Below are 24,748 nucleotides of genomic sequence, written 5' to 3' on the forward strand. Positions count from 1 at the left end.
TTCCATGGTAATGCAACATCCGATTTCAAAACGGTTTTCACAGGATGAATTTTGAGTTTGTAAGCTTTCGAATGAGACCTAATTTATGATGATTACTAAAATATATGATACAAAAAAAAAATTTATATATATATATATATATATATATATATATATATATATATATATATATATATATATATATATATATATATATATATATATATATATTATATATATATATATATATATATATATATATATATATATATATATATATATATATAGAGCGCCAGGCATCCCGCCAGCGGGGCAGTGACAGTTAAGGGGTTGCCACAGCCTGCTCAGACTACACTTTGACTAGTACATAAGCTGAAGCCACAGAGTCCTCCAAAGCACTTGACAGTTCACCATTTCCTCTCGAGTATACCAACAAGTTGATATATTGTGTACAACTTGCAGTGATGGAACTGAAAGTCGAACATCTAAGAGGAAGCCAAGCAGCGACACTTCTCAACTGAAACCGTGTCACCAGATATGCAGTCCCTTTTTCGCTGTCATTTCTGGCATGCTTGAGTCATCCGGAAGCAAACGAGAAGCATTTTTGTTTGCATGCTTTGAGTTCCAACAGATTGTCATTCTAATATATATTAAACTTATCTTTTCAAAATATCAGTAAACATACAACCTCACTTTAAATTAGAAACAACTTCAAACCATGTCTTAAATATACACTACTGTTTGGGGGTCAGTACTTTTTTTAATTCAACAAGGACACGTTAAATTGATCAAAAATTAACAGTTAAGACATTAATAGGAAGTTCAAACGAACAGCATTTATTTGAAACTTTGTCAATCATGTGTATATGTATACATGGGATATAAGCTATTACATTTTTCTATGTATATTGTATATATACTGTATTTAATTGTTTTTTTTTTGTTGTTGCTCGAAGTAAACTTCAATCAAATCAATCAAAGAATCCGGGAAAAATGTGTCACGATTATCACAAAAATACAGCAAAACTGTCTTCAACATTCAAAAAATATTTATTGAGCAGTTTATACTGTATTTTTGATCAAATAAATGCAGCCTTAAGACCAAAATAGTCATTTTTCCATAACATTTGGAAAACCTTACCCCAAACTTTTTAATGGTAGTGTATATTAAATCAAACCGACTTCATTAGCAACAAACCTAAATAACTAATTCTTCAAAAAAATCAACGATCGTGGCAATTGTGAACAACCTGATAAAAATGCTAGCTTTACAATAAAAAAATCTGGACACACTTCATTGGATTTGGTTGTATTTGTGTAGCAAATTAATACACATTTCTTTATAAAACAGTTTTATATGGATGGGTGAAGTGTCCAGCACACATGTAAACTCCTTTAAAAGTTCCTGAACAGCACGATGCACCTTATAAACTCGCATAATCCAATTATTTTAATTACTTTTGCTGTTATTCTAAATAATAAAAAAGTGGGTGTGTCCAAACTTTTGACTAAAATAGCAAGAGGTGTCACAACCCTAGTGAGAATAACCAAACATCCATCACATGTCACATGTCAGTGCACTCCTCACAAAACAACCATTTGCACAATAATGCCAACACCTCAGCATGGAAATTTACCAGGATGAAATGACTATAAGCTGTTGAATCTTATGGCTTGATTTAAATGCAACGTTTCTTTTCTATTCACGTGTTGACACCATTTCCATTCATCTCAAACAATCCTTGAAATCTTATCTGAGCCTGTTTATGCACTAAAAAAAAAAAGCACTCTCTGGAAAATATAATAAAACTAAATCAAGACAAAAAAAAGGAGGAGCAGGGTTCCCACGCCTTTTGACCGAATCTCTCTCATGAATTATTGAATTCACAACATAATAATTTGAATTCGTTTTTCAGGCCTGGAAATCAGTTTTAAAATCCCTTGACATTTCCAGGTCTTCTACGACTGTGGGAACCCGGCATGAAAGTGAAAGTTCAGGCAGTCAAATCCCTTAAATCATTCAGAACACTAATGGCACCTCACCTGTCCTCCTCCCCATCAATGGGAATGGGTATTCCGAAAAGACTGTTGACAACCGGGTTGGGTAACTGCAGGCCGTCTGTGATGAAGGGCTTCACCATGTCTTTACTGTGAATCTGTGCCGATACATCAGACATCCTCCAGCTCTCATCCATCTGACTGAAGCCCATGGCTGGAGAGCTAATGCCGGCTGCCGTCCCACTGCGAGGAACCTGGGACAGCAGGCTGAGTGCAGAGGTATTAAGGTTGGGTACTGTTGCAGATCCTGGCAGAGCAGGGAGCACACTCGAGGCTGGCATGCCACCTACTGCGACCGTCACTGGTACAATGGGCATGTTCTGAGTGCTTTGCGCCGTTGTCACCATGCCTTGCATTACTCCTGAGACCTGGTATTGTCCCAATGGCGGCTGCTGAATGGAGGTCATAGCAGTGACGCTGCTCAACAGCCCCACAGCAGGATGCTGCACCAGGTTTGGGACAGACGACACCGGCTGGCTCCCTAAGGGAACACCTCCAGGGATTTCTACTGTACCCAGAACCTGCATCCCTCCAGAGGATGGTGTTGGAACGGGGGACGACCCCTGACTGATGGTATGTCCGACAGAAAGGCTTGCTCCGGGGTGAGTCTGGGTGACTGTAATAGGCATGTTATGCTGGCCGTAATCAGGCTGACCGGCTGATATCAGAGCCGGTTGGCTTTGCAGGTGGTGTGTACTAGACTGGGGTTGATAAAGCAGCGGCTGCACCTGAGGAGGGGGGATGCTGGGAGATTTCTGAAGGTGGGCCCCCGGGTGTCCTCCGTCATGATGGAGACTGTGCGGGACAGCGACATGAGAGTTGCCCAGCACCTGCTGCTGAGCAGGTGGAGGCACTGGCTTATTACTAAAGGTCTCAGGTGAACCAGAAACCGGCCCGGTGAAAGATGACCCTTCGCCACCTGCGTCAGGTGCCACCTGAGTCATTACAGAGCTGACGGTGGCCCCGAGCCCACTGTCCCGATCCGCTATGGGCTCCGTCACATTGGTGTGCCTTATACTATCTGCAGTCCTACTCATCACAGAACTCTCAGAGTCTTTCTCATAATACTCCATACAGGTCCACCGGCCTCTCCTGAAGGGCTCTCCAGTGCCATGGTCAAGCTTAATGACCCTGAAGCGTGAACTGCAGCTGGCTACGGTCGTTGCACTTGATGAATTTGTGGCTTGAGATGTGCCCGATGCTTGAGCACTACAGGCCTGGATGCCCTGATGACCCAGGTTGCGCGGGGCAAACCCACCGTTCAGGGGGGAGGCAGCGGGCAACTGCCCCTCTGATTCACCCACATTATTCAGAGTCTCCTCCGAGGAGCTTATGTCACAGACCTCGGTCTCATAGTCAGTCCTGCACATGTCAAATATCTCGGAGGACACGTCCTCTGTCCGGGACTCATCCGGGTCGTCCAGGCTCTCGGTGTCGTCGGTCGCGCTGTTGGCTGCGACTTGAGCCTGAGTCACACTCGTGATCTGAAAGCAACTCTTCTTCTTGGCCGGCATCTTAGACATGCTTAACAGCTTTTTATGACACCGAGACCCCTTAAAGACGCTGTTGACTTCACAAAACAGCAGATTGTTGTGGCACCGGACCCTAAATTTCACAGTTTTGCGCGATGATCGTACGTCATCAGTCTTCCTCTTCCCTCCTGTTGCATTTTCGGCGCGTGAACGGCGGACGAAAACAACCTCCGCAAGCGGTGTATGAAAGATGACGTGTGGGTTATTAACTTATCCTCGTATGCTGGTGATCCAAGCTCAGTGTGTGTAAGGCCGCTGTCGTAGATTCGGCTGCGTTCACTCCCCCTGCTGCCTCTCACTTCTCTACCTAACGTTACATATAAGTATCAAACACATCCTGAACGAGCGCTTTGAAACACCGCCTCATATGGCACTTCACCCGGCAACAAGATTCGGGCATACTAACAAAACAACTGCGAAAACGTTTAGAATTAAAGTTTATAGCTAACTAACTATCAGACTTCGGAAACAGAAAATCTAAAAATTTCACCTCCCGACAAGATGGCTATATAAATTCGAGATGCATGCTGGGAAACGAGCGCAACAGGCATGGCGCGTAATCGGATAGTGAATACCGCTTACTACGCTCAAACTAGAGCAGCGGCGTAAGTTCGTTTACCCTTTCGTTAAATACGGTTATTAAAAGGGGAAAACGGAGTGGTTTGCGTCCCATTGGGGTAACCAATCTTTGAATAAAACATGTTCGTTTAACTCTACACAAAAAATGTGAGCTATATAGTTTTTACTCCTGTGAAATATTTCTCAAAGAAGTTTTTTTTTTTTAAGTGTTTTTTGAAAGCCATTTTTGCCTACATAAAAGCTGTAGGAAGTTTCCACTATTGTCCAGATTGTATAATTTTTTTTATATAATTATATTTTAAAATATATATATATATATATATATAAAATATAAATTCATATAGGCTATAATATAAAATGACAAAACATAAAACACATTTGACATTCCCAGAATTTATGAGAAACAAATTTACTGTTAACATGTATAGTTGATTCTTGCCTGAATGCTTTATGTTTTTTTATTGTGCGCACTTATTCATCAAACAGCTATAACAAAAATATGACGATATTTTGTGGGGAAATCACAAAAGAATATTCTAATTTAAGAAAAAACAGTGAAACCAATATAGAAAACCACTGTTCAAAGGCATTAGTGCAACTTGACTGTGCGAATACAGACTCTCAGTGTTGTTCAGTTGTTCTATGATATTCTTCTCTAAATTTATTCTAAAACTATTTATACTCTACCTGCTGCCATCGTACAGTGCTGTTATCATATGATAATATGAATAGGTTTTTTACACTTATTGAGTGGCATTGTGTGTAGAATGTCAGCTGTGACCAGTAGGGGGAGCAATTACATTCTGCACACACTGACACTTCTGATTTAGCTTGAACCTTCTGGAATCCTCTATTATTGGCGGTTTTTTATCTTTCTTTTCATAGGATCCAAATATATAATAATTGCATTTTATACATGTCAAGTGAAATATAGAAATAACACAGAAAATTCACGACCATTAACCCACTTTGAGGAAAAGCAGGAAGTGCTTTATTTCAGCAGTGAGTAGACACCCCTCTGGTGGATTTTTCAAACATTTATTGGATGTTCACTTCTTAAAGCTGCAGTTAAATATTCTGAAACCACTTTTTAGTCTTATGGCTAAAAGCAACTAATCCAAATAATGCAACAAACTCTTTTTGGTCTTATCTTAAGTTGTCTATTGGATTTAGAGGTGTGACAGGTGATTACAATAATATTTCTTGGCTTTGTCAAATAAGTCAGTTGAGATAACAGAACTGTAGGCAATGGGTGTGCCTCCCAAATGACCAGCCTGTAAATGTCATGGTTTTGTTCTGTGACTTGTGTCATCGTTTGCCACATGATCTGTCCTGACATTAATGACAATGGAAGTCATCGCTGAATCACCACCCTGCTGAGGTGACTGTAGAAGTCAACGGACAGGACAAAAATGATTTTGGGATTTTCATTTAATTTAGTTTGTGAAACATATTAATTGATATTTATTCAATTAAAGTATTTCACAAGAAATATTACACACAAAAAAATCTGTTCTTTGAATGGTTAGCCCATGTTAAGTCATTGTTTAGTAATTTTGCCATTTAAAAATTAAATGCTATTTTTCAGTCAAATTGATTTCAATGAAAAAAAGACAGGGTTCATATTGAAATCATTTCAATGTAATTAACAAAAAAAAAGTAGATTTAATAACAAAATTAATTAATTTAGCCTACAAAATAAACATATTTTCATGTTTCCTATACACTCTGAGAATGTAGGCCTAGTAATTTTTTGCCACAACATTATCCAGTAATTTTACGGAAATTTCCATTAACCCTTAAAACACAACCTAATTCAAATGCGTAATTCAAAAAACAGGTAAAACACCTGTAAAAACCAATATGGTAAATTCCTTCATATTTATACAGTACATCAATCCTGCATGTCTTTCATCAGTTGAAATTCAGTGGAATGCAGTGTTTTCCCCCTTACAGTTATATTTTAGTATCCTTGAGATACTATTATGAAAAAATTAAAACATAAGTTTAAGGGTCTTTTTAATATTTTTATTTTATTTCAGTTAACCTTTATGTTGTTTCAAGTAACAGAAATGTTTGATTGTTTTAGTTTCAGAAGAATCCATGGAAGTGATTGGCAATCAAATCTGATCTGTTACCAACATTAGTCAAAATATTTCATTTGTGTTCCACATAGGAATGAAAGTCAAACAGGTTTGGAATAAAACGATGGTGTGTAAATGATGACAAAAGTTTTATTTTAGGGTGAACTCTTTAATTTGAGTCGTTCCTGATATATCAGAACACTTCATGTGGAAAGATAGGCCTACAGGCTAACAAAAAGGTAAGTAATTCATGAGCCATAAAGAGGAAAGAATAAACACTTAACACATTTTCTGTGTTGTGGAAATATGTTACATCGTGTTAATAAGATTGAGAGCTGATGCCCCTACATTAGAAGGGTCTATTTGGGGGTCTATTTTCGTGCTGCGTCGCAGTGGCAGTGGTGAGTCGTCTGCGCGGAGGGATATAGCACGGGACTACACCCAGGCGCTGTCTCAGTTCGTCGGCTTTCTTTCCTGCCCGAGCTGAGATTTCATACTAGCCAACGAGCCGGACAGCACAGGAGACGCCAAAACCCTCCATCCGCTCAACCCTCGCTAGACTTTTAGCACTTGTAGCGTTAAATCCACTCCAGTGGGTGCAGTACGTCCTATATATCCTTTCAAATTACAGAAAAATGTCTTGGCAAAGCTACGTGGATAACCTGATGGCCGATGGCAGCTGCCAGGATGCCGCCATTGTTGGCTACACGGACGCCAAATATGTCTGGGCATCGTCAGAGGGGGGTACTTTTAGCGGTATAACGGTAAGGTTTTGCTAGATTAGCACCCGTTGTGCGGTTAACGCTTCTTTTTAATTTAATTCGGAGTGTAATTTGTGTGTTATGGCGAGCGGACGGATTCGGGTGTTAGCAAGCTAGTCAGCTTTAGCACGCGTGCACGGGGAGCCGGTCTCGTGCCTAGCGCGAGCTAACCATTTCAAACATATTTTACAATAAAACTAGCTGTTGTTATCGCGTTTAGCGTTAGCCAAACGTCAACGTTACAAGTGTACCTCATTTTTCCCCTTTAGAGCGAAATAGCGGGAGGGTATTGAGGTGTTTCAACTGAATGGGTTGAGGCCCAGATGAGAGCACAGGGCTGTGGCCACGGCCTCTAGACTTCATTACTCATATCACAATGAACCACATTATGCTTATCTAAAGAACCCACTTAAAGTACAACCGCTGCACAGCCGAACCCATCTGGTATGTTTCCTTTGGATTTCGAAGAGTTTAATGGGAAGTAAACGTTTCTGGCTCTGATTAAATCACACATTTCCTTTTGCATTATTCAGCATTATCGATTTCTACCATATCTACGCGTTGTGCACTGAAGTTTTCTCTTTTTTTAGGTCCTTTATGTGCACAGATTCCCTTGCTAGATCGTTAATAAGTCCGGGATTCTTTCAGGGATCGGACTCGGTCTGATCACCCTTGAGATAAGCTGCAGTCTTAGGCCATGAGAGGAGGAAGTTCAGACAGTGGCGCCTGTGCTTCAAGTTTTTCCCTACAGGAACACAAAGATGGCGTCCTGTCGCCTGTGAAGGCTCACTTTTTCCCGCATCTCACTGTTAGTATTAAAGCATTTTTGAGCTGGCTATTGTCATGGCTAAAAAAAAAAAAGTAATTCAACCTAAACTGAATTTATTTAGGGTACTCCGAGAGTGGGTCAGATTGGCTGCACTCATGCTATACTGGAGATCAAATGATCCAATCAGGTTCTTAAAATTATGGTCCCTATTTTTATGTATAGCAGAGACAGTGTAACTTGCATAATGCTAAAGCGTAATTGAAGCTAATTAATTTTATTTTTTTTGTGTGTGACTTTTGTCATCATTTTTCAGCCTGATGAAATCGATGTCATTGTTGGCAAAGACCGAGAGGGCTTCTTCACCAGTGGGCTGACTTTAGGGAAAAAGAAGTGCTCTGTGATCAGAGACAGCCTTCCGCTGGAAGGGGACTGGACAATGGACATCAGGACAAAGAGTCATAACGGAGAGCCAACATACAACGTTTCCATAGGCAGAGCTGGCAAAGGTAAATTATACATGTCAAATATTTAATATAGCCCACAGATGTTTTGGGATCACCCCTGACAGGCACTTTTATTGATGATAACCTGATAGATTATCCCTGGGAAACTTGCTGTATTTAATTCCTTAGCATTTCAAATAACTTTATTTCATAAAGAGCAGTTTTGAAACAAATGTCCCTTAATGCTAAGATATGCCCACTCATACAGTCTGCCTTTGTGGTCCTCTTTTTGAGTATAAGATAAACAGACATGGAAGGGATAGTTTCAAGCCAGTGCAATCTTCTGTCCCCCACCTCTCCTTTTCTGAAAAAAAAAGAAGCTGGATTTCAGCGCTGTGCATGTACAAGCTTTTCTTGATCTAACAGTTTTCTTAAACCGCGTGTGCGATTTCCATTCACCTTTTCACTGTTTAATGAGTTCGGGGACTGGGCTATCAATCATCTGGTTATGCGGTAAACACCCCACCACACCCTGTTATCTCTGCCATAGAGTATGTTAGATAAATCGTCAGGGTGCAAGTTCAGTCATACAGGCGCTGATTATTTGCAAAATCCTAGATGTAATGTCCTTTTCTGGTAGGTTTTAAACATCTGTCATTCATAACCAAATTTAGGTTGCCAATATTAAAAGGATAGTTCGCCCAAAAATGACCCTCAAGTTGTTCCAAACCTGTATGATTTTCTTCTGCCGAACACAAAAGAAGGTATTTTTAAGAATATGGGTAACCAAACAGTCGATGGGCCCCATTAGTATGGGGGGGATACTGTTTGGTTACCCATATTCTTTTATGTCTTTTGTGTTAAGCAGAAGAATTTAATTCATACAGGTGTGGAACACCTTGAGGGTGGGTAAGTGATGACAGAATGTACTTTTTTTGTTTGTTGAACTATCCCTTTAAGCCCAGTGTGTTTAGCATGTTCAATGGACAAAGTGTATAAATGCATAGATGTGATTCCATGAAAGTCTCTGAGGGCTATCTTGGCAAGGTAACTCTATTTGAAGGGGATTTAGGGTGTGTGGGGCGGGTTGTCGGACCTTTGGAATGTGGGAGCATCAAATTCCTCTTCCTATTTCCTCTTTCCTGTACGCTAAATTGTCACTACCAAGCTCAAGCAACAAGCTTCAGACCTTCTTGTCAAATACTCTGAATCACTTTCCTGTACTTGGTTGCTTTTAATGGTGAAACGCATGTGCATGCAAATACTTCTGGTTGTGATTCTCTTTCTCCTCTTTCATAATTGTTCCCTTTTTTCCCCTAACCACTGCACTTCTCAACTTTCCCCTTTTCTATTTCTTCTCTTTCAGTCTTGGTTCTTGTAATGGGCAAAGAAGGGGTCCATGGAGGCGGATTGAATAAGAAGGCATACTCAATGGCAAAATACTTGAGGGATTCAGGGTTCTAATGTAATTAAGCTTGTTTAGTTTCACTTGAGGGACAGAAAGAAGAAAGAAGTTTGCTGTTAAGCTTTCTCCTTCAAGAAGTTAATGTCTTGAAAAAATTTAATAGCAATCAAGGGAAGATTGGTTATAATGTCCCCGTGTCATCGGGGGGGGAAAGACTTTTTTTTTTTTTTTCTTTTTTTTTTTTCCAGTTTTGTTCATTTGTCGTCTTTTTTTTTCTTTCCTTATGTACTCCAGTGTTGGTTATAGTCATGGGAAAGGAAGGTACCCACGGAGGATCGCTCAACAAGAAAGCATTTAGCATGGCTGAGTACCTGAGGAAAGTTGGATACTAAAGCAGCCCCTTCCAATCCATCCACACAGCAGCTCACTTTAATACACCGCACCACACTACCCACCCACCCCTACCCTCATCCTTGCCCCCTTTTGTCAATTTGACAACACTACCAGAAACAGTTAGATGCATCGTTGTCTTTCTCCAAATCTATCTGTCCATTTTTTTATGAAGTTTTCCTTTTGTTTGATGCTCCATGTTCTTTAGTTTTCCAAATTCTGTCTTTTTTTTGTGCCACAGTAAATCAAGCATGTTGGTTATATGAAGGTTCAGTCACAAACACTACTGTACATACTATAAATGTAAAATGAAGAAGAAAAAAATGGATGGCCCTGAATTTGTGTAAATTCACAAGTAAATGAAGTCACTACATTGTCCAATTTTTTCCTTAGGCACTGCTAATGAACCAGCTTAAGATAGATTTGATGCCTCTCAAGTGCTTTGAGTCTTTGCTGAGCTCTCATGGTCTTCCTTGTATACAGCATGTCCAGGATGAAGAAAGTGCATGCATATCTTTTAGGTCAATATCATCGTTTTCCAATAACTACACCACCTTGTCTCAGATTTGAGAATGAAGTTAACCAGTCACAAAACACTATTTTCTTTTTCTTCTTACTTTATTTCTTGGTTTGATCCTGAATTTAGTAAGCACCTCTGCCCCCGCCCCTGCCCTTGTGAACTGCACCGCCCTCGCCCCAGCTACTATTATACCCTGTTCCTTCTTTAGTTTGAATACCTTATATCAAATGCTTTTGCTGTTGTATTTGGATGTGGTCTTGTAAGTCATTGGTCTAATGTTGGAATATTTTGAATGTGGTGGCAGATCAGCATTTACAAGGTTTGGGTTAAATTGTTCCCCAAGAGCCTTTGCATCCCGGACTCTGTATGGACATTCCATCGCTACAATAGCTCAGGCACTTATAATTGTTGTTTGCCAGCTTTTTTTTTTTGTTGTTCAATTTATGTTTGTCCTTTTGTTTTTTCTTTTTTTATGACAAAAAGTGCTGCCATCCCAATGTACCTCCTGGTTCTGTCCATTTCACTTTGGGTTTTCCAATAGGACCAATTTTTTGTTGCATCCGAAGGGATTAACAGAATTGCTCCAAACTGTTATTGTGAAGGATGACTGCTAGCTTCATCTGTTGCTGACTTTATAACACTAAATGTTCAACACCAAGTACACAATGTAACACCAAGCTCATTTCTATTAAACACTATTACTGGCTTAACAGTTTGAAATAAAAATCAAAGTGTATGATAACTACCTGAGAATTTCTCTCATGAATGTCTTGAATAGATGAAATGGCAGTCTTGTTGTTAACATGTCACTTCAAAATTCTTAAACATTTTTAATCTGTTCTTTTCAAGAATGAAAACATTTGGAAGTCATTGCCTTGTAAACTACTTAATTGCGATGTATCAAACTGTCATAGCACGGTACAAATGCTTCATTAAATAGACAAAAAAAATATATACTGAAGTAAACTGTGTACACTAACCTTTCCTGGGATATGGTGGTATTAGTTGGAAAAAGACCACTAGTCGAAGTCAGTTGTATTGTGGAAACTTGTTAAATAAAGCTGTGTATCCTGTGCCATAATGTAGATCTGATCTGTTGCTACTGTGAGAGGGATTTTTAACTGCTGCCTTGTGAGGAGTCGATTCTTCAGTGGCACCTTTTGGATATTGGCATACATTCAAACTCCAGGGCTTGTGGAAAATGTACAGATTAAAAAAAAAAAATTCACAATTTTGTCCAATTCTCTCCCTTCTTACATCTGACCAGCTCAACTCAATTTGCGTGAAAGGAAAGAAAAAACAAATGCCATGATTTAACCACCTTGTTTACAGACAGATCAAATAAACCTATTCCAACCAGAAATTTGATTTTGTTTACGTGTTTGTCTTCAAGCATCTTAGAAGTATGTAGAAAATGAAGTCTTCCAAAGATCGTGTAGTAGTGCATGGTAGGTATCAGAAAAGGGATTTGCTGCTTGCTCTTTTCTCTCCCTCTCAAGAGATGTTCTCTTCAATATGTGAAGCTGCTATGTTGATATTAAAATGAGCACTGAAAGGAAAAATATATTAAGCCTCATTCGTTTGTATTTGAGAAGGTAAGCCTGGAGAGGTCGCTATAATCACAAGCATACAGGTGTACGCAACCTCAGATGACATACCCCCGGTTTCAACGACCCAGGTTTAAGCTAGTCCCAGACTGAAATGCAACTTGCACTAACATATCTTAAAATATGTCAGTGTCATTGTTTTGTCTCAAGATGCACCAGTAATGTGTTTTCTAAGCCACGTTAAAGCTACTTAAAATGTCCTAATTGAACTAAGGCCCTGGCTTAATATAAGCCCTATCTGTGAAACAAGGGCCCGTATCAAGCTTCTCAAAGTGCCATTTTAGTCTTAAGTGTTGAGAATTCATGAAATTTATACTCCAACTTAAGTATAAAAGCAAGTTATCAAATTTCTTAAAGCTTTGAATCGCTCTTACTCTTATTTAAGACAGCACGAGAGGTCTCTCAAGTGGATAGGAGTTGCCAGTAGGGGCTTGTGATGGCACTGAGGAGATAGAGACGTGCGCGAATCTTTCAGGAGAGGAACATTAGATTTTATTCATGTTATGCTATGTCAACTAGTGGACAGCATGACTCAAATGTATAGGCAAAAACAATGGGATGTTTTACTTTTATTTCATTCACCAATAAATTTGTAGGTATTTAAGGTTGTAAAAACAAATATTCTCTACTATTATGAAAGATACAATGGAATAATTTGATATAGGCTACCGTTTTACTTTATTCAATTTGTGGGTGAAATGGCCATGTAATGAAAAAAGTCTAATGATGGGAGAAATAATTAATAATATTTTCATATCTAATATTTCATAGGAATATTTGAGATTTTTTACTCCAAAATACCTGATGAACATGATTTAAGTCCTGATGTCTACAGGGCATGTATGAAATCAATGTCCTGTTTTGTAACACAGTCATATTCTGATTTTAAACCCCATAACATTTTCCTGAGATTTTCCACACAATTTGAAAATTGTTCAGATTGAAATGATAATTACAAAATATCATGTTACCATAAGAGTGCTAAATTTGATCACTAAATTAATGTCAGTCATATTTAAAGACCAAGGAGAAGTTTTTGTCATGGTGAAACCTACCAACATTTGGTATATCTGAAAAGCCCTGAATGTGCTCTTTACAGGACAGTGACATGTGGTGTCAGAGAAATTCACTAAAATATAATGTTCAGGGTAAAAAATCTATTCCAGGGCCAGATTAGACAAGCACACAAAAAAACTACTTAAACTGAGTTTACACTCCACATTCCTTAATTTCTCTTGTCTCTAGGGTGCCAACAGGTGTGTCTGATTTGCTGGACGTGCACTAGGCTAATTGTAAGATCTTATATATATTGCCGGTGCTTGAAAAAAAAGCCGCGGTTGTGCGACACACTACATGTGTGTGGTGTGGTGCGGTGTGTGCGCGCGCAAAATTGTCTTGTCGAATGGCGTTTAAAGAGAAACAGATCCTGAGTTTTTTCATGTTTATTTGGTTTAGCTTTATTAAAGTTAGTTGTTTTGCAGTCTTTAATGAGGGAAAGAAACTTGATTCACTGGGCTCTTTTTACAAGAGTGCACGGACAAAGGTGTCATTTGACCGAGGAGACGAGAAGCCGAAATCTGGAGAAAAGGTTGGGCGCCTTCTCGTTTGGAAAGAGCCAGCTTCAAATTCTCATGGTGATGGTAGTGACCGTTTTTCATCGGATCTCGGTTTTCAAAGTCGACCCGATGAGAACGCACACCAGTCAGATGATTCAGGTAAACGATTTACATGTGATATCATATAATTTGCATTTGTAGCGAATATGTAACAAGCATGTTAGTCCCTGAGTTTAGTCTTCCAGTCTGGTCTTTAATTATTACACCTCCATGCTAAGGCATTTAGTGTTTTGATTTCATGGTGTTTCTGTTTACCTTGTTTGTATCTTCTGTCAAAAGGCTGGATGAAGTTGCAACCTCTTTGGGGACAGGTTTATGGTCCAAACACCCTGTATACTCCAACAGTAGAAAGGCTTCTTGATATGAAACCCAAAATAGATTGTGTTGGAGATGTGATGAAACTAACAGTTCATGGACGAGAGGCTCCTTTTGGGTCCAGCTTTCTTATTGATAGAGGTTTGGTTATCCATTGACATTAACTTTCTTTCTTAAAGACTTCGAACTCAGTTTTTTGCTTCACAAAAGATGCATTTGTATCATTTTGTAGGAAGCCTCCAACCAGTTCCATTATCACAGTTGCCCTCAGAATGTGGCCATAGATTTCTGAGAACATGGAGGGACTTTGTTTTCATTATACCATATGATGGATGTTACGTATCACAAGAGGTTTGCAATTACATTTCAATGTAAAATAGAATTCTAGTATGCATTATCCCTTCAGACCTTCCTACTATTTTTCTTTTCAGAAAGACGCATTTGTTCTTCCCTTACTTTGGTGGGGATTGCCTGTGAAACTGTCTTGTTCCTCACCAACTTCGACACAGAGGGCTCCAACTGTCTCTTGCTACACAAATGGCATGATTGTGAGGCTGTATAGAGGAGTCTCTGAGAACCTAAAGATCAAAGGTAACAAACGGGTCCATGTTTGTTTGCATAGATTGATATGAGCTTTACAGGCCTACATTTGATTAAAGGGGTCTTGCAATATTTTCAAAGATAATTATTTTTCTGTATTCGGTATGAAATAATATAAACACGCTTTAATGTTCAAAATATATATATTTTTCACATACTGTTGTAGTTCCTCTATGCCCAGTTTTTCTCAAATGTGGTGATTTCTACAATGCCCCTTCTGAAGAGCGCTGTGCTCTGATTGGCTTACTGACCTTGTGTGTTGTGATTGGCCAAACACCAAGTGTGTCGGATATATAATATAAACCGCTACATAATACTAAAGAAAAAGGAAAACATGACCACCCATCATAATACCCCTTTAATTCTGCTTAAACGTAGTAATGAATGAGTGGCAGCCTCTACTGAAAGGGTCGGCTAGATGTGGATACAGCTTGGTGTCACATGCAGAAGGTGTGGTCATCCATGCCCCGTACATGCCATGCACTGAGCCAAAGGTATGCAATATATTCCACATTTTACTAATTTCAGCCAGTTTCTCATTTTGAATAAACTAAGCTGCTGCCTTTTACAGGATGGGATGTTCACTCTCAGCATGACAGTGGAGAAGGAGTTTAATCTGTCCTGCCCCGCATTGACACTTAATCTTCCTAAAACTCTGCCTGATCATGCACCTATGAATTTTACACCTACTTCTATGCCTAATGCTCCCGTTTCACCAACACTCCCCCCCACCTCCATTACTACTACTAAAACCAGTCAGCCAGTCTCCTTTCATTCAAAGGTTCAGAAGTTGCACACTCCTCCCCTTCCTTATTACATCCCTGGCCCACCAAATTTTAAACCTTTTCCTCCTAGCGACCCTTTTCTACTTTTTCCTCCAAATGTGCCACCAACAGTTCTTCCTCGAGGTCCCACAATTGTGGGTCCCCGAACTGCTATTACCCAGCGGTCACAAGCACCTGTTAATGTAAAACGCCCTCCAACTTGGTACCCTTGGAAACCTAAGTCCAGCTTGGATCTCAACCCTGTCCCCAGTCAAAGTACTGCTTTGCAATATCCAAGAAACCCTTTGTTGCCTCCTACCAAGGCTCCTAAATCCCCTCTCGGCCCCCTCCTAAAACCCACAAGCATTCCTCAGGATAAGTGGATGTCTACAATGCCCGTTGTCCCTCCTGTCCAATGGGCACCCATGTTTCCTCCCAGCAATTTGGTGTATCCTTTATATCCTAGAAAACAAGAATTTGTTGCTCCCTCCTCAACAGTCTTTCCACAAGACCCCTACTGGCCTTATTCCCAAAACCAACCAGGGCCCTCTAAACCAAATTCTCCACCAAAACTAGAGGATGACCCACCTATGCCTGCCCCTACAAGAAAGGCAGGACCACAGCTCTTCCACCCATGGTACAACCCCTTCCCGCCACTGCACGCGGCTGTAATGCCGCCTGCTCCTACAAAAGTCCCCCCGCATAATACCGTTTTCACCTCTGGGACTGTTGCGTCCAGTTCAACCACATACCAATCAGTTGATAAGGGTCATCCTATAAACCCAGAGTCTGATATTTCCCAAATCACTTATCCTACCCCTTCAATCCCTGAATTTCCTAAAGTTAATACCCCTGCACCCACAAATGCTTGCCTGACTCCAATTTGTTTGTCCCATGCACATTCTTTTCATGGTCAAACTTTCTGCCCTTGCCCACCTTTAATATCCTACCACCACCACAACCATCACCACTTTGGTCATCCTCCAGTGTTTAATTTAGACACTTCTAGGCGGACTGAAATTTCAGGCCAAATGCTGCCATCTCCCGTTATATCTGCAGGTTCAACCCAGTTTGTTCAGGGCATGGGTTATAATTATGGCCCGCTTTCTTCAGAAGGTTCCGTTATACTACCAGCTTTAGATAATATAGCAATGCAATATTTGGCAAAGAATCCCATCATTAAGGGTTTTAGAAAATTGGAGTCAACTAATCTCCCTACATGGTCTACAATGAAACCTGCAAATGTTGCTCCTGTTATAGGCCCTTCGGGGCCTTCTAAGCAGCCTTTTGGACCCTTACAAAATGGACCAGTTGCTGAACCTCTTGTCTATTCAAACCAAAGCCTAAAACCTGCAGTTTCCCAGGCTGATATGGAAGGGTATGTTCCCCCGTGGGGACATCTTACACAGGCAATGTTAGTTGCTCCAAATAAAGTTCCCTTTTATGAGAAAATGGTCCAATATGCCATTTCTTCAAAACCTACAATTCCCCCAGGTCATGGCAAAAATGTGTATATGAATCCCTGGTATCAAGCTACTTATTCAAATGCTAAGCCTCCAATAACTGACTCTCCCACAAAAGACACTTTCAGCCAGTTGTCATTACCTCAGCCATCCAATAATAATAATCTATTTGAGCCCTCAGCCACACCACCTCAACCAGAGCAAAGTAGTGGTGGTAACCTTCCAGTAATGAACCCTCTGCAGTATAACCGTCAAAGTGAAGAATCGGTGGTTCCTGGTTTTAGGGAATATTGGGTTCCTGCTGTTCAAACTAACCAGGATGCACTGCCCTCTCCAGCTAACACTCAGATGGTAATTGAATCAGTTATGTGTACATTGAACAAAATTTTACAGCATAATTACTGTTGAAGGTGTACAATGATGATTATTTTTTTTTTTTTTTTTTTTTTTTTCCTTCTTAGGGTTATGAGGCGTCCATCCACAGTAGTCTATGGAATCCGGAGAGCTGGAAACAACACTAACTAATAATAAAACCGTTTAAGTGACACAACTGTTTTTGGCTTTTCTTTAAATAATGTCTAGCCTACATTGCCTGTTTAGTTTATATGTACACTTTGTATTGAGTTAATTTATTCGAGTCTCTATTGATTAGGATAATGTTGTTTGTCTTTTTGCACAAATTTGTATTCTGCTTACAATTAAGTTCAGTTTCATCCTAGTGTTCTTGATTTGAGCTAAATGCAGTACGTCACAACAGGATGGATATTGCGTTAATTTGGCATTGTTCACTTGGAGCAAGTGTTTGTTGGGTGAGTGGGGTGTCCAATCCAGTTCCTGTAGAATCACTTTCCAGCAGAGTTTAGCTCTAGCCCTAATTAAACACAGCCAGCTGATCGAGGTCTTCAGGATTGGTGTTTTGGCACTAAACTCTACAGGATGGTGGCACTTTTTGAGTACCTGGACTTATGCCACCATTACCAGAAATCCAAAATTAAACAATGTAAAACATTATTTACATGTACATGCCTCAGTTTGCCCTGCAGTCTTCATTTGTTTTCATATTAAAATCATTTTAACTCTCTATCAATGAGCAACCTTTAAAACATACAAGCTAAAGGTAAGATTGTGTATCAAATCTGTGAACAGATTCCCTTTGCAAATGCAGCATTTATAACTAATGAGAATCTGTCCCACTGTCATTGTGGGATGGGTTTTTTTTTTCTCAATTTTTTGCACATGAACATTTTCAAATTAGTTATTTGAATATGCAGTTTATTAAAATTGAGATTTGAAATTAATCATTTGAGCTGGATGCATTATGGCTTCCCTCTTTTACGGATTGAGCTTATGACTTCTAATGCATATGAACGAATAATGGCAATTTTTACGACTCCACCTATGCTTTCAATCAGAGATGGGATAAGTTTCTGTATTCTCTGGAAAACGAGTAGATACATTTACATGTTCTGTCATCAATTGCTGTCGTTTTGGTTGTTTGTTTTTTGTTATTTTGGTAACACTTTACAATAAGGTTGTATTAGTTAATATTGGTTTATGCGTTAGCTAACATGAACTAACCATGAACAACACCTCTGTTCAGCATTAGTTAATCTTTGTTAACATTAGTTCGTAAAAATCCAGCTGTTCATGGTTAGTTCATGTTAGTTCACAGTGCACTAACTAATGTTAACAAGATTTTAATAATGCATTAATAAATGTAGAAATAACAAAGATAAATAAATGCTTTATAAATGCAATTCATGTTAATTAATGTAGTTAATAATGTTAACTAACGAACCTTATTGTAACGTGTTACCGTTATTTTTATTATTGCTTTTAGTAGTTTAACATCTTTGGATGTTCAGTTTTTTGTAGCGGCTGTGTTAGTGTATTCTTGGGTGAAACAAGTTCAAAATAAAATAAGTTGAATGACAAGAAAAATGTGTAAATTGACTTCACAAATTCTTGGCCACCATCATGTAACAGTATGACAGAATTCAGATGTTTTCTCTTAAAGCAGGATATTTATTGACATCCTGTCATGGTAAACATTTTATCACAGCACCACAGTATAACAAGGCACATCCTTGATTTATTTCTTAACAAGAAGGCTAGTTTTGTTTGTACCTGTTTTGTTATAAAACATTTACTCCTGACTGATTGCGGTTATAAATTCGGTGGCAATCTCAGAACTCAACACAAGTCTGGAGACCTAAACCAGTGTGATTTAATCTTATCTATATGGATTGGTTCATGAGATGGGAACAAGTCAGAAATGTTTCTTTTTTCCTGGACAGATTGGAGCTAGGAGAATTGGCTCTGAAAGAATGGGTGTTTTTTCTGTCACTACTGCTCCATCTACTGCCGCATCTACTGCTGGCCCTTCTGGTGCAGAAACCTCCCTCTTTACAACAGGAGCTTCTTTTGGCACCACCACTACCTCAACTGATTCAGCAGATTCTGCAGAGAGCAGGCCAATTGCCGCAGGGTCATGAAGTGCTGTCAGCTTGTGATGTCTGAGGCCATGAATGGTGGGGTTGTGCTGCGGTCCAAAGGTGTGTGCATGCAGAAGTTGTTGGACTTGCACTGTGGCGTTGCTTGCCAGGTCCACAGCTTGGGTCTGTCATGAATAAAAAAGTTTAATCTGCGTTTAAAGGGATGGTTTGCTCAAAAATGAAAATTCTGTCATTAATTACTCACCCTCAGGTTGTTCCAAACCTGTAAGACCTTTGTTCATCTTCAGAACACAAATGAAGATGTTTTTTTTTTTATGAAATCCGAGGGACAGAAACCTCTCATATTTCATCAAAAATATCTTCATTTGTGTCTTCCGAAGATGAACGAAAGTCTTACGGGTTTGGAACGACCCGAGGGTGAGTAATTAATGACAGAATCTATCCCTTTAAAGTAAAAGTGTGTAATTTATGTGCCACTACTGGTGCTGGGCCATACATAGCAAAATAGACCAAGCATACTGATTTTGAGTTGGGACTGAGAAATAGGGGGGGGGGGGGGGGGGGTGTTGTGTTAGTGAAGTGTTTGAAACCTAATTTTATTTTTGCAATTCTGCTTGGTGTTACACGTGACCACTGATCTACCACTGATATAGATAACATCATAACACACAGATCAGTGCACATGACACATGAATTACACAATTCAACTTTAAGGTTGTTTTCATGGTTGTGTGTAACATTAAATGTTATAATTGACCAAACCAATGCAGCTTAATGTGACCCCCCCCCCCCCCCATAATTACATTTTAACATCTTTGTTTGCATTCATTTAACTTGTCCTAGTCAGTTCTGTCATGTCTACAAGAAAAACTCAAACGTTAACTAAAATGATGGAAAATCTTTATATGTATGTATATATATATATATATTTTTATTTATTTATTATTATTATTTTTTTTTACTATTATAATGTAATTGCACAATTATGTAAATGTAAAATAACAAAGAGGTATTTACTGGGCCGAAGATTTTGCAGTCAACATCATTCAGATTGGCAGAACCTTCAGCTAGACAGAGGCCATGAATCTAAAAATAGCCACAAATATGGATTAGACACTTTGAAGTCAACATGAAAGACAACCCATTTTGCTTCTGTAATCTGATGCGATTTCTGAGTAAAACAGGATATTCAACAAGAAAAAAATGTAGGACGAGACGTTTATCAGTAGGATTTGATTGGATCGTGAAAAGAGGGAATGTAAAATGGAGACAGGCAGCTGGACGGAGTGGGGTTTGGAAAGGGAAATCAGCTGAAAAGTAAAGTCACTTCAAAGGTGGAGCACCACTGTCTTATGCGCAATAGATCAGGAAGGTCTGCTAGGTTAATAGGGTCATTTCTGGCTTCATGTTGACATTTAATACACAAACATTTACTCCTGCCAGCTGAACACCAGCCAAACTCTCTCTCTCTCTCTCTCTCTCTCTCTCTCTCTCTCTCTCTCTCTCTCTCTCTCTCTCTCTCTCTCTCTCTCTCTCTCTCTCTCTCTTTTAGGACAAGCAAAAATGGCTGTATATGTTAGTAGAAGATACAATATTCTTTATGACTCAAATTGTGTAGTTCAATTGTGTTTTAAAGGGCTTATAAAAGCCTTATTTTATTTCATATTTATCTATGAAGAAGGTGGAGAAGTTGCTGTGTTGGGTTGATAATGATGTATTGTCTTTTGCCGAGGTTATGGGATAATCTAATGAGGTTTTTGTAATGTTTTTTTTAGAATTTTGTATTTAATAAAAGTGTTATAAAATTTAACCAAAAAAATATCTCACTCTCTCTCTCAATGTATTTAAATATTCTTACAGCAACAGTGTGATTCTGAGGGATGCATATATCATCATCTTGACTTGTGCAGTTAGTCCCAATAATGGCATATTCTGCAAAGTACTTGTGTCCACCGCTGACAATCTGCAAAAATTAGAAAACAGTACCATATTGTCTATAGGGAGCTTTATTGTCTAATAATAATTTCTAATATTCCATCATTACCTGGGATGACATTCGTCCAATTTCAAGGAGTGCAAACTTAGTGTTTATCGTATTGTTTTTATTGAAACTATCTAAAGAGTTTTCAATGAGTTGGAGGCCATCCGTGTCATTTAAAGGAACGAGGAGAGGGCAGCCTAAGCAATCATCCTCTGTTTCTAGATACAACAAAAAAACAAAGGGTCTCCTTTCCTGATCAAATGACAAAAAGTGCATTTGTTTTAACAATGATTTTTTTGGTCCTCTTACCTGTTTCGGTTTGACACTTAAATGCCACAACAGACAGACCTTGAGTTGTATTTGTCAGAACAAAATCACAATCTGCCTCAACAGCCTAGAAGAAGACAAGATGATTTTAGTTAAATGCATTATATGGCATATTTACAATAAAGTTAATTGAACAGATCTCACCGTACTATGCTTTTGTCTGACTGGACACAGGCTTACTGGTGTTGGATCCAAGACGTGACATGTAGTTTCCAGCAAGTCTAACTCCAGAAGATGCGCGTCTGCTTGACCTGGCTACAAAGAGACATTTAAATCTTAAAGGGGTAATGAATTGAGAAATCAACTTTCCCTTGAGACTTTGATATATAAAAGTTCATCGTGATATTAGAATATCCTGTAAGTTTCAGAGCTGAAAACTTCCTTGTTAGTCAAAGAAAAGCTTTTATTGACACCAGGCCCAGAAAACGCTCGATCTCAGAATATGTCCAACATTTCATTGACGTCATAGAATGCAGAAACGCCGCCTCAACAGATAAATAAGTACGCCTGATTCTGTAGCCCCGCCCACCGATTCGTGGAGCTAAACGGATCACGCTACCGAGCCATAAACATGCAGAAGATAGCAAGATATTGCGCTGTGCCTTGTTGTGGAAGAACACAGTCGCTGCATAAGCTTCCTTCGGATTCTAATATTGGAAATGTGTGGTTGAACTTTATTTGTAATGAATATCCAGCTCATGTGGGGAAGACATTGCACGTATGTTGATTTCACCAGATTCGTTTGCAAACAAGAGTCTGGATTTGCAGACAGGATAAGATTACATGAATGAATGAAGCAACACATTTTTTTTTTAATATAAAAAAAAAAATTAATATGTGATAGTATTGCATTGTTACAGATCAAATACAATGTTACATCGGTTACATGTCTAACTAAACATAACTTACCACTGTCACAGGGCTCGCAAAGCCCAACATCCCGGGGATGTGCGTTGTTCACTCTCTTGACTTGATATTTGAGGGAAAAATACAATCGCGGAAAAGTTTTTGCTGTCTGCAACGTACTTTGTGCGTGTGTGCGTGTGTGTGATGCACGGTTCACGCTTATATCCACTGATCGGGCGGGCCAAGTAATGTAAAATAACATTCATATTAATCGCAGGTGGATGAGAGATAAATCATTGTGTTTGTTTGATAAAGACATTTAGTGAGCCTTGTCGGACGAATCATTCCGGTTGCCACTTTCAAAACAATGCCTCACGCGCACTCACCAGGTAATTAAATATGCAAATCTTATCCAATCCTAGCCGTGGGCGTTTACTTCCAAGTCTTTAGTGCGGCACGCCCATTAAAACCGAGCGTGTCTTGAGAGAGGCTCAAAACCATGGCAGAAAAGCCTATTACTTATTCATTATGATGTTTTTGAATGTAAAAACCACACAAACGTCACAAGTAGACCTCAGGCAACAGTATAAAAAATTTTTCGACTGGCCGTTAAATTATTACACCTCTGGAAAAAATTAAGAGACCACTTAACATTGATAAATCGTCGTAAACAATATTGTTGGAATCACTTTCAGAATGATTTTATCCAGCCGATGAACGATAAAAACCTTGACAGCCAATCAGAATCCATTCCGCTGTAACGAGCTTGAGCATTTAAAGTGACAGACAAGCATGCGCTTAGAATAAACAGAGCGATATCATCCGCTGTTGTGGATGCTAATATAGTTATCTTTATAGCTATCTTCATAGTTATTGTTCTTGGTGTGAATGGTCCTTAAAGGGATAGTTCACCCAAAAATGAAAATTACCCCATGATTTACTCACCCTCAAGCCATCCTAGGTATATGACATTTTTCTTTCAGGCGAATACAATCAGCTGACCGCCTTTTGTATTCAACTTACGAAGAAATTGTAACGTTTTTCCGAAGGTGGCTATATATTTTACTTTAACGTGTTATATATGGATATTTTACTTTTAAAAATGCCTCACTTCACTTCAGAAGGCCTTTATTAATCCCCTGGAGCAGTGTGGATTACTTTTATAATGGATGGATATACTTTTTTGGGCTGCCACTTACTGCCATTATAAACCGTGGATTAGCCAGGACATTTTTTAATATAACTCCAATTGTACTCATCTGTAAGAAGAAAGTCAATTACACCTATAATGGCTTGAGGGTGAGTAAATCATGGGGTAATTTTCATTTTGGGGTGAACTAACCCTTTAAGGACCTTTTAAATAACTGAAATCATTTGGCGAAGTGATGTGGAACTGTAATGCAGTCAAGACCTGCCTGGAACTGCTTTAGCCATGTGTTTCCCTGAAAATAATTGCACACCTTAGAACGTTCGCCAACCAATCAGATTCAAGCATTCAACAGTCCCGTAGTATAAACAAAAATGTGTGCATTGATGATATTGATGTGAAAACTTACCGGTATTTTGAATTGTAGATATAAAAACACTTTTTTTATAACAGTTAATGGAACGACTTTTATTTTTCCGAAACCCATCAGTGTCCAACAAATAACTATTTATGTTAAACATTTCCGAAAATACAAAGGAATTGCACAGGTGTCATATTCTTTAAAAAGCTCAGTGGATGAAATAATCACATACCCTCTACATTTTTAAGATGTTTTCAACTCATAACGTCATTTGGACACTGACGTACAGCCACCATCACACATGCATTGTTCATGATCATCCATTGTCTTACCCTGGAGAGGATCTTGACTTTCTCAATGCGATTCAGGGCATATTTGTAACCGTGGGTGTGCTGAGCATTGAGGAAATCCTGTGCCACCAGAGCCGCTGCTTCAGCCTCCGGGGAATCACAGGGAGGCAAGCTGAAAGTGGGCATCACCCCCTGTGCCCATGAGCCCATTACCAGGAGCCCAAGAACAGCCACAGTAACGCAGAGCTGCATGCTGAACAGCAATAACTTGAAATCCTGAAGCGAAGCCAATATGCAGATAGAAGGTGGCAGAGTTTGGTTTGTTGTTTATATATATATATATACGTACACTGTACTTTAGTCTTGACCACATTCCGACTTCTGTTATGTAAATGACACCAATGAACCATCTTTGAGTGCCAAAGTAAATGTAACTGTGTAATTTGAGTGGGTGT

At 39.1% G+C, this 24,748-nt stretch overlaps 4 protein-coding genes across 6 annotated transcripts in view; 2 read left to right on the forward strand and 2 right to left on the reverse strand.

Moving 5' to 3' along the window:
• The window catches only part of LOC307127758 (TSC22 domain family protein 2-like), a 45,021-nt gene extending 40,910 nt beyond the window's left edge, over nucleotides 1-4,111 (reverse strand). The window contains exon 1 of one of the 2 annotated variants that reach the window (XM_079819180.1): nucleotides 2,023-4,111. In XM_079819180.1, the coding sequence (XP_079675306.1) occupies nucleotides 2,023-3,560 (1,538 nt within the window). In that variant the 5' untranslated portion in view covers nucleotides 3,561-4,111. The remainder of the gene's footprint in view (nucleotides 1-2,022) is intronic. The other variant, XM_079819179.1, reaches the window with a different exon arrangement.
• Nucleotides 4,112-6,640: 2,529 nt separating this feature from the next.
• On the forward strand, nucleotides 6,641-10,077 carry pfn2a (profilin 2a). 2 transcript variants are annotated; one of them, XM_079819893.1, is made up of 3 exons: nucleotides 6,641-6,996; nucleotides 8,076-8,268; nucleotides 9,572-10,077. In XM_079819893.1, exons 1-3 carry the CDS (start codon nucleotides 6,868-6,870, stop codon nucleotides 9,667-9,669), a joined length of 420 nt encoding a protein of 139 aa, XP_079676019.1. In that variant the 5' UTR covers nucleotides 6,641-6,867; the 3' UTR covers nucleotides 9,670-10,077. The 2 variants fall into 2 exon arrangements, with proteins under 2 accessions (XP_079676019.1, XP_079676018.1); XM_079819892.1 differs by having other exon boundaries at nucleotides 6,665-6,996; nucleotides 9,905-10,077.
• A 3,402-nt stretch (nucleotides 10,078-13,479) lies between these two features.
• LOC307127423 (uncharacterized protein) lies at nucleotides 13,480-17,431 on the forward strand. The gene is made up of 7 exons (XM_079818640.1): nucleotides 13,480-13,842; nucleotides 14,023-14,199; nucleotides 14,291-14,409; nucleotides 14,490-14,649; nucleotides 15,037-15,152; nucleotides 15,230-17,236; nucleotides 17,347-17,431. The coding sequence occupies exons 1-7, from the start codon at nucleotides 13,530-13,532 to the stop codon at nucleotides 17,404-17,406; spliced, it is 2,952 nt and encodes a 983-aa protein (XP_079674766.1). The 5' UTR covers nucleotides 13,480-13,529; the 3' UTR covers nucleotides 17,407-17,431.
• Nucleotides 17,432-18,827: 1,396 nt separating this feature from the next.
• ahsg2 (alpha-2-HS-glycoprotein 2) lies at nucleotides 18,828-24,725 on the reverse strand. The gene is made up of 7 exons (XM_079818641.1): nucleotides 24,336-24,725; nucleotides 21,794-21,904; nucleotides 21,632-21,716; nucleotides 21,386-21,540; nucleotides 21,200-21,304; nucleotides 20,359-20,427; nucleotides 18,828-19,505 (listed from the first exon to the last, which is right to left on the reverse strand). Exons 1-7 carry the CDS (start codon nucleotides 24,543-24,545, stop codon nucleotides 19,155-19,157), a joined length of 1,086 nt encoding a protein of 361 aa, XP_079674767.1. The 5' UTR covers nucleotides 24,546-24,725; the 3' UTR covers nucleotides 18,828-19,154.
• Nucleotides 24,726-24,748: the final 23 nt, after the last annotated feature.

This window comes from Gobio gobio (genome assembly GCF_949357685.1).
Source record: "Gobio gobio genome assembly, chromosome: 6".
In the NCBI taxonomy this organism is placed as follows: Eukaryota; Metazoa; Chordata; class Actinopteri; order Cypriniformes; family Gobionidae; genus Gobio; species Gobio gobio.